Source organism: Capsella rubella, unplaced genomic scaffold, assembly GCF_000375325.1.
Source record: "Capsella rubella cultivar Monte Gargano unplaced genomic scaffold, Caprub1_0 scaffold_8, whole genome shotgun sequence".
Classification (NCBI taxonomy): Eukaryota; Viridiplantae; Streptophyta; class Magnoliopsida; order Brassicales; family Brassicaceae; genus Capsella; species Capsella rubella.
This window is the reverse complement of record NW_006238916.1, coordinates 5859977-5868646: the sequence shown is the minus strand read 5'-3', so window position 1 is coordinate 5868646 and position 8670 is coordinate 5859977. Positions and strand designations below refer to the sequence as shown.

The following is an 8670-nucleotide window of genomic DNA, read 5'->3' as shown; positions in this document are numbered from 1 at the left end:
AGCAGCCTTAATTTATTAATCATCTGTTATCGTAAGATATTATTTGAACTGATTCATGAGTTATTAGCCGCACATGTTCTCTTAGATTACTTACTTACCTATTTTAATATATCTTCCATCATTTCATCTTTATGGATTTGTTTTTTTTTTTTTTGTCACCAGGATTTGTTTTTGTTTACTAGAAACGTTGATAATTCTACTATGATAATTTCTTTTGAATTTATAATATCTTAATGGGCCATCAAATTCGAATTTGTTTTGTTCATCTTTAAGATTTAAAAGATATAATTCTTTTAGAAAAATCATTCAGAGTTATTACGAAATTTTTTATTTTTAAGGTAAATTTTACGAATATATAATTTCTACTAAAAATTTTATAGATTTATCATTTTAATAAACTTAAAAATGTCTATATTTATTTCTATTTTTTTGCTTACATGTTATACCAAATACTAAATTTAAAAAACAAATAAAACCGACTAAACTCAAACATAATGAATCAGACGCATATTTAATCGTATTTTTATAATTTTAAAAATATGAAATTTATAAAATTCGAGAAACCACAAATGTCATCACTAAAATATACAAACCCATAATTGAATCTTTTCCTTTTTCCAAAAAGTAAATATGAAATTCATGATTTGTATATAGACAAAAACTATTAACTGCTACTTCTGTAAGAAACGAAGATAACAAAAGTAAAAAAAAAAATTATAATGTGTCACGAGAGAGTGTTTATTCGTTTGGGCATTCACGTGTGTCTGTAAAACTTCTTTGGTTGTTCAGAAGAAAGAAGACCACTTGTGAACCGTACAGTTAAAAAAAAGTTCATTCCACCAATAACATTTTCGGATTCCTGTTTTATAAGTTATATACATTCGTTTAGTCAAATTCTTCTTCTCCCCATATATGACTTTTGTTTGTATCAACCTTACCAAGCTCGTGCAATTTGTTCTTTTGTTTTATTTAGGTAAACCAAGCATTTCTTTATTTCTTTATTACCCTTAAGAAGTTTATTAGTGTGAAAACGTGATAACATAAGCGTTAATAATTTCTTTAAATGGCTCAAGATGGTTGTAGATGTTCATAGTTGTGATCTATGATCTAGAAAGAAGTCATCTAAGTAATCTATAAACGAGAGAGTTATGATTTTATTCTTCACTAATCCCATATTCAGATACTTACATATTCTAAGCAAAGCAAACACAAATATGTTCCAATGGTTACAATGATTCATGCTTACAAAATTATCTATCGACGAAACCGGTTTTTATTTACCATTAACCAATTATATGATATCCGTAGTGATGTGGTTTTAAAAAAGACTATTGCAGGTTAACTATGGATTGTTTTTACGTATAAATATAATTAATCCGCCGCGGTTTGTTGTCCGTCTAAAAAGTAATATGGATTAAACCGCCTGTTGACGGATTTTGTCCATTGTAACTATTATACTTTTTGATGTGAGCAAATCATATCCTAGAATTTTGATAGTTGTTGCAATAGTAGGATTAACAGTCTGTTACACATTCATTTAAATTTCTGTCTAAATCATGATTTGCTTAAACTAATTCGAATTGACTAGTAGTACGTAATTAACTAACCATCAATTTATCGCTAACAATCAAACTATGGCCACTGACAATATGTAGCCATTCGTTTTCAACGAATAAATGAGAAGTTGTTAGAAAGGATTACAAATCCTAATATATTTATATAAAGTTTCGTATCCAATATAACTCAAGCCAAAATGTCCTTAATTAATCAAAGACAACTAATCACAAGCTTCTTTTTTCATAACCCAAGGTAATAATATCATACTTTGTTCTAGTGTAATTTGGCATCACTTACAACAGCAAGTATAATTATAAATTGTATTAAACCAAAACAAAAAACATTTATATAATCGAACGTCGTTACGTTGATATCAGTTGATGGGTCAATTAATTAATAATTGATGAATGTGTCTAACAAGAAGCTGATCTGTTTTTGGAAACTTTAGACAAAAGAGACCAATGATCAAAAAATTAACAATTGGGAAAAAGAAAGAAATAAGAAAGTGTGGGCAACATGACTAGATGCTTATTATTTTGGCCAATTTGGTTGTTGATGAGAGTCGAGGAAACTCGAGACCCGTGACAACCTTCTCTCTCTGTCGTCTCACAGCTTTTTTATGTCTTACGTTACCGTTTAGATGTTTTTAAAATTTTATGTATTTTTATAACTAATTTTGTACATGGCTTTTTTTTAATATAATTCTGAAGTGATTCCAAAAAATTTCTAAAGTGATAGACTAATTTTTTAAGGTCAAAGAAATTATGTTAAATCTCGAATTTTTGTGGTCAAAACTATTCGAGTCTAAATGATAAAACTTACCTTCTTTTATTACTGGACCAAAGTGACTTGGTTTGGTTAATTCTGTACATATTTTATACTAGAGGTTCAAATGGTTACATCGATTCGAAAACACAAAACCATAAGTATAATTGTATAAACCGTAGTTTGTTATTTGCTCTAGAAATATAGTGGACTGAAAATATAAATCGCTGACGAATTTTTCCATTCAACTGTTATAACCATTCGAACTCCTAGATGTGGTGATAAATTAAAAATAACTATATATATTATTCTTTCTGTTTATGTATGGTTTATATATATTTGCTTGTAGTTGCACAAAAAATATATATATTTGCTTGTAATGAGTAAATGGCATTGCCTCGTCTGACCACGACCTTGTTCGCGTGGTTTGTTCCCCATGCTAATGCATATTCATTCGTATTTACTTTTTTATTATCAAGAATATTTCTTTTAATCTGCAAAAAAGAAAGAAAAAAAACCCATGTGTTATTGGCTTCTAAAACGTTTATAAATATCATTCATGATTAAAAATGCAATTGTAGAATTCTAATTATAGCTCCATAAATACTTTTGTTTAGGTGTATAATTGCATGGAAAGAGTGAGTTCAGATATAATTGTTTTTCATAAAATCCATAAAAAGAACAAAAATGATATAAGATTAGTATATTATTTTTTAAACCAGAGTTAGGGATTATGCGGATGTAGAGGCGGCGGTGGGGGACAAGTCCAAGCATGGACATGACTGTGGATGCTACGGTTGGTAGTTTCAACCAATACTATATAATTAACAACAAATGAATCTTAACCTTGAAATTAATTAACAGGTTTAGTTGATGTGTTGATCATTAGTTATTATTTACTGTATATCTATGTTATTATAGCATATTAAAATAGTCATAGTTCAAAGTGAATTCCATATTTCTAAGTTACGATGAATTCTATATTTCTAAGTTACGATGAAATTATAAAGATAGGTTGTGCGGTTCAAAGAATCATCATCACCACCGTTATTGCTTTAGGTAAAATATCGACAAATGTAATATATCACTGAGAAAACGTAAAAATAATGTTGTATAAAGGGAAAAAAAAAATCTGACGCTTTTAAAAAGAAGAAAACAAAATATTATTTAAATGTTTTTCAAGAAATAAAAATAATATAAAATAAATCTTTTATGATATCTCAATTTCTTAACCTGCCCAACTAGATTGGTTTAATCTTTATCTTATTTTTTATGTTCATGACAAGAGACTCTTATCCTTTGTCATCAATTTTCGCCGAATACTTCTCTATAAATACCTCATTCACATTCCTATCACCATGAAAACTAAACAAACACAAACATCACATGTATACACACTTATAGTTTTTACAAAACAAACACATACACAAAACACACACTTATATATATAAAAATGTCTTGTAATAATAATGGTAAAGCATTTTTAGTCGGCAACAAAGTCGTCGTTATACTTGTATTCCTCTTATGTTTGGTTCGCTCGTCAGAGTCACTTCGCCCACTCTTTGCATGCGACCCGGCAAACGGGTTAACCCGAACGCTCAGGTTCTGTCGGGTTAATGTACCGATCCACGTCAGGGTTCAAGATTTGATCGGAAGGCTCACGTTGCAAGAGAAGATCCGCAACCTCGTCAACAATGCTGCCGCCGTGCCACGACTCGGTATTGGAGGCTACGAGTGGTGGTCAGAAGCTCTCCACGGTGTTTCTGACGTTGGTCCCGGTGCTAGGTTCGGTGGTGCTTTTCCAGGCGCCACAAGCTTCCCTCAGGTCATCACCACCGCAGCTTCTTTCAACCAGTCTCTATGGGAAGAGATCGGACGGGTGAGGATAATAAATTAATGAATTTCTTTGCTTTAAAAAATATAGTTTTAAAAATGAGAATTAGTATTAAATTTTATGAATTCTCTACGTGAAAAAACGACATGGACATCGACATCGTAGATATCATACACTAGTGGTATATTATATTTATTATTCTTGGAAAAATTATAATTCACATGAGTTTTAGCGGACTACGACATGAGTCTATCGAATAAGTCAGAAAAAGTAAGTTAGAAAAAATCCAAAACCGATATACAATTTTACTTTAGATATCAAGTCCAAAACATATATATTTTCATAATTTTTTGTTTATGTTACGTATAAAATACATATGTTATATATACGTATTGTCTGCCAAAGTTAATAATTCATACGATGATGGGCAAGCTAGCTATAACCAGTGAATATATATAAAAATGAATAATTTTATTTATTTATTATAAGGTGTAAATATAAAGAATATTTATTTCTTTCAACAAAAGCAAAAAGTATATGGAGAATAATATATTAGAATTAACACAATTTATAATGAATAAAAGGTGGTGTCTGATGAGGCAAGAGCTATGTACAATGGAGGAGTGGCCGGTTTAACTTATTGGAGTCCAAATGTGAATATATTGAGAGATCCACGTTGGGGCCGAGGCCAAGAAACTCCCGGTGAAGATCCCGTCGTCGCCGGGAAATACGCCGCCAGCTACGTCCGGGGACTTCAGGGTACCGCCGCCGGTAACCGCCTTAAAGTCGCCGCATGTTGCAAACATTATACCGCTTATGATCTTGATAATTGGAATGGCGTCGACCGTTTTCATTTCAACGCTAAGGTAAAATCTTATTCACATTTGGTAACTTATATCTAATTAATCTGTTTATTTGAAATTTTGAAAAATGCTAAAATTCTTTAAAATTTAGATATTGGATATTATCTTTAAAATTTGTGTGGGAATAATGAAAGAGAACTTGTGAGTCTCTCTATATTATTCTTACAATTTAAGTGGTTTTATTTCCATTTTCTTTTTCAAGATATAAAAGAACAAAAGATAGAATTATTTACTAGTTTAAACTTATAAATATACTTTCTCGAATTAGAAAGCTCTACTTTATGTCGTTTTCTATGATTTATAACTCCACGTAACGAATTAGATGTGACATAATATGCGTTTTCGTGTTATGCGTTATGGCCTATCGTCTTTTATCTAGTTTCGTAACTAAAAATTCAGAAGATAGCTTAAATCAAGATATATCTCCATCGTTAGTCATTAGTTTATTTATAGTTCCGTCCAATATGCGTCACTTCGCAATCTTGCAAAAGACTTTTATATATTTGCTTCATCCGACTCAATTTGAAATGTATTATCAAACAAGTAAAATATGTATAGATTTGTATGCATGTCACAGTCAGATACAAACAAAACATTTGCCTAATATATAACAGCTAGCAAATTAAGCCAATAGACAGCGTGACTGAGTGATGTGTCATATGCATAGTCTTATTCTTATATATGTAATATTGGTGGAGAATCTTATCCCTTATTGGTTCTTGTGGACCAACTTGGCCCAAGCTCCTTTTCTTTTATCTTGTTCATCCATATACATATATTATTTTTTAAAAAGATTCGTTTCTCATGCATAGATAATTCAAAACATAAACCATCTAAACAAAATTTCATTATTGATATGTATAAGTCAAGACAATAGTATTCTTTTGTTATTATAGATAGCTAAATAGGTGCATGGTTGGTCCAAATGGTCCTAAGGTTTTTGGACCTCAAACCTATAAGAAATTTGTGATCCATAAATATCACACAAGTAAATGAATAAAATTTTGATTTTAGGATTAGTATCTTTAAACTAATTATATCATTTACTAAAATAATAACAAATGTTTGCTAAATTTTCTCTTACAAGAATGTGTTTACTTATGAAATTTTTGATGGATTTAATTAGGTGACCCAACAAGATTTAGAGGACACGTACAATGTGCCATTTAGATCATGTGTTAGTGAAGGAAAGGTCGCAAGTGTTATGTGCTCTTACAACCAAGTTAATGGAAAGCCCACATGTGCTGATGAAGATCTCTTAAAGAACACTATTCGTGGTCAATGGCGTCTCAATGGGTAAGTTTTAATAGTCTACACAATATTCAACATTTCATATAAATTTGACTCATACACTAATAATAATAATGGTATCAATGCATACGTATGTATATAGGTACATTGTCTCAGATTGTGACTCTGTTGATGTTTTCTTCAACCAACAACATTACACCAACACTCCTGAAGAAGCAGCCGCGGCCTCTATTAAAGCCGGTGAGTTGTTTTTCCTCTACCGTTTGCATATGAACCGTCTGATTAGTTTTGATATATTAAAACATCGTGTCGTTTTTCAGGTTTGGACTTGGACTGCGGGCCGTTTTTAGCGATTTTCACGGAAGGTGCGGTGAAGAAAGGATTGTTAACAGAGAATGACATTAATCTAGCTCTTGCTAATACATTAACGGTCCAGATGAGACTTGGTATGTTTGATGGCAATCTTGGGCCTTACGCTAATCTAGGGCCAAGAGATGTTTGTACTCCGGCTCATAAACATTTAGCCCTTGAAGCGGCTCATCAAGGAATTGTTCTTCTCAAAAACTCTGGTCGCTCTCTTCCACTCTCCCCTAGGCGCCACCGCACTGTAGCTGTGATCGGACCAAACTCCGACGTCACGGAGACTATGATCGGAAACTATGCGGGGAAAGCATGCTCCTATACGACACCGTTACAGGGAATCTCAAGATACGCTAGGACACTTCACCAAGCTGGTTGTGCCGGCGTGGCTTGCAAAGGAAACCAAGGATTTGGTGCTGCTGAGGCTGCAGCGCGTCAAGCCGATGCCACGGTTCTTGTGATGGGATTAGATCAGTCCATAGAGGCGGAGACACGAGATCGAACAGGGCTGCTTTTACCAGGGTTCCAACAAGACCTAGTGACCCGTGTGGCTCAAGCTTCTAGAGGTCCAGTCATTTTGGTCCTTATGAGTGGTGGACCAATCGATGTAACCTTCGCTAAGAATGATCCACGTGTTGCTGCCATCATATGGGCCGGGTATCCGGGTCAAGCGGGTGGAGCTGCCATCGCCAATATCATCTTTGGTGCTGCTAATCCCGGTACGTAGCTCATAATGAGATGATTTCTTATAAACCAAAGTATTTAGCTTTTTTGATTAGTAACATTCGATATTTTTATATAGGAGGAAAGCTACCAATGACATGGTATCCACAAGACTATGTGGCCAAAGTGCCAATGACGGTAATGGCCATGAGAGCATCTGGAAATTACCCAGGAAGGACTTACAGATTCTACAAAGGCCCAGTGGTATTCCCATTTGGGTTCGGTTTAAGTTACACTACCTTCACTCACAGTTTAGCCAAAAGCCCATTGGCCCAACTATCAGTTTCACTCTCCAATCTCAACTCTGCCAACGCCATTCTCAACTCTTCATCACACTCCATCAAAGTGTCTCACACCAACTGCAACTCATTCCCGAAAATGCCACTCCATGTCGAAGTATCGAACACCGGTGAATTCGACGGAACACACACGGTCTTCGTCTTCGCCGAGCCGCCTAAAAACGGAATAAAAGGATTAGGTGTTAACAAACAATTGGTAACGTTTGAAAAGGTTCATGTCACGGCAGGGGCGAAACAGACCGTTCAGATAAATGTTGATGCTTGCAAGCATCTTGGTGTGGTGGATGAGTATGGTAAGAGGAGAATCCCAATGGGTGAACATAAGCTTCACATTGGTGACCTTAAACATACCATTTTAGTCCAACCGCAACTTTAGCGAGGGATGGCATATAAAAAAACAAGAAACAACAAATACGGTCGGAAACTATATGATCTTAACGAAGTGAAGTGTTTCTCTTCTTATTTCTATTATTATATATATATAGAGAGATAGGTTTATTTTCTTGTGAAAATTAAATACTCGAGTTAAGTATGAAATTTGTAAAGAAGCCACCAAAGGGTTGCTTCTTGGATGTATGTTTTTATTTTTTTCTTGGACCTAAAGTTATTGTAACTTGTGGCTCCCAACATAAAGAAATACAAGGAGCCCTTGTAAAATGTTGAAACTAAAGATAAATGAAAATAAATGTTAAAATTAATATACAATAGTGGATCTTCTAGAATAGCATGGCTGAAAATAGTAAGAATCATTTCTTGTCGGATACTAATTTTAGCTGTCGTAAACTTAATTACTAAATTCATTAACCTTGAATTCTCTGATGTTCGTAAATCTTGACTATATGAAACTGATAAGGGTTAGAAAAAACACACAATACTCTGTTTATGGAAAAAAAAAAAGATTAAAAATATAATAAGTCGTCAAGTCCGATGTCACATATTGGATATAGCTTAGTTGTGTGTTTGTGTTTTTTGTATTTGTATGTTTCTGTCTAGCTATATATTAGACATTTGGGCATAA

General features: G+C 33.3%; 1 protein-coding gene across 1 annotated transcript; it reads left to right on the top strand.

Moving 5' to 3' along the window:
• Positions 1 to 3683: 3683 nt before the first annotated feature.
• LOC17875196 (beta-D-xylosidase 1) lies at positions 3684 to 8350 on the top strand. Its single transcript, XM_006279981.2, has 6 exons — positions 3684 to 4201; positions 4741 to 5022; positions 6146 to 6315; positions 6413 to 6510; positions 6591 to 7349; positions 7433 to 8350. The coding sequence occupies exons 1-6, from the start codon at positions 3776 to 3778 to the stop codon at positions 8026 to 8028; spliced, it is 2331 nt and encodes a 776-aa protein (XP_006280043.1). The 5' UTR covers positions 3684 to 3775; the 3' UTR covers positions 8029 to 8350.
• The last annotated feature ends 320 nt before the right edge of the window (positions 8351 to 8670 follow it).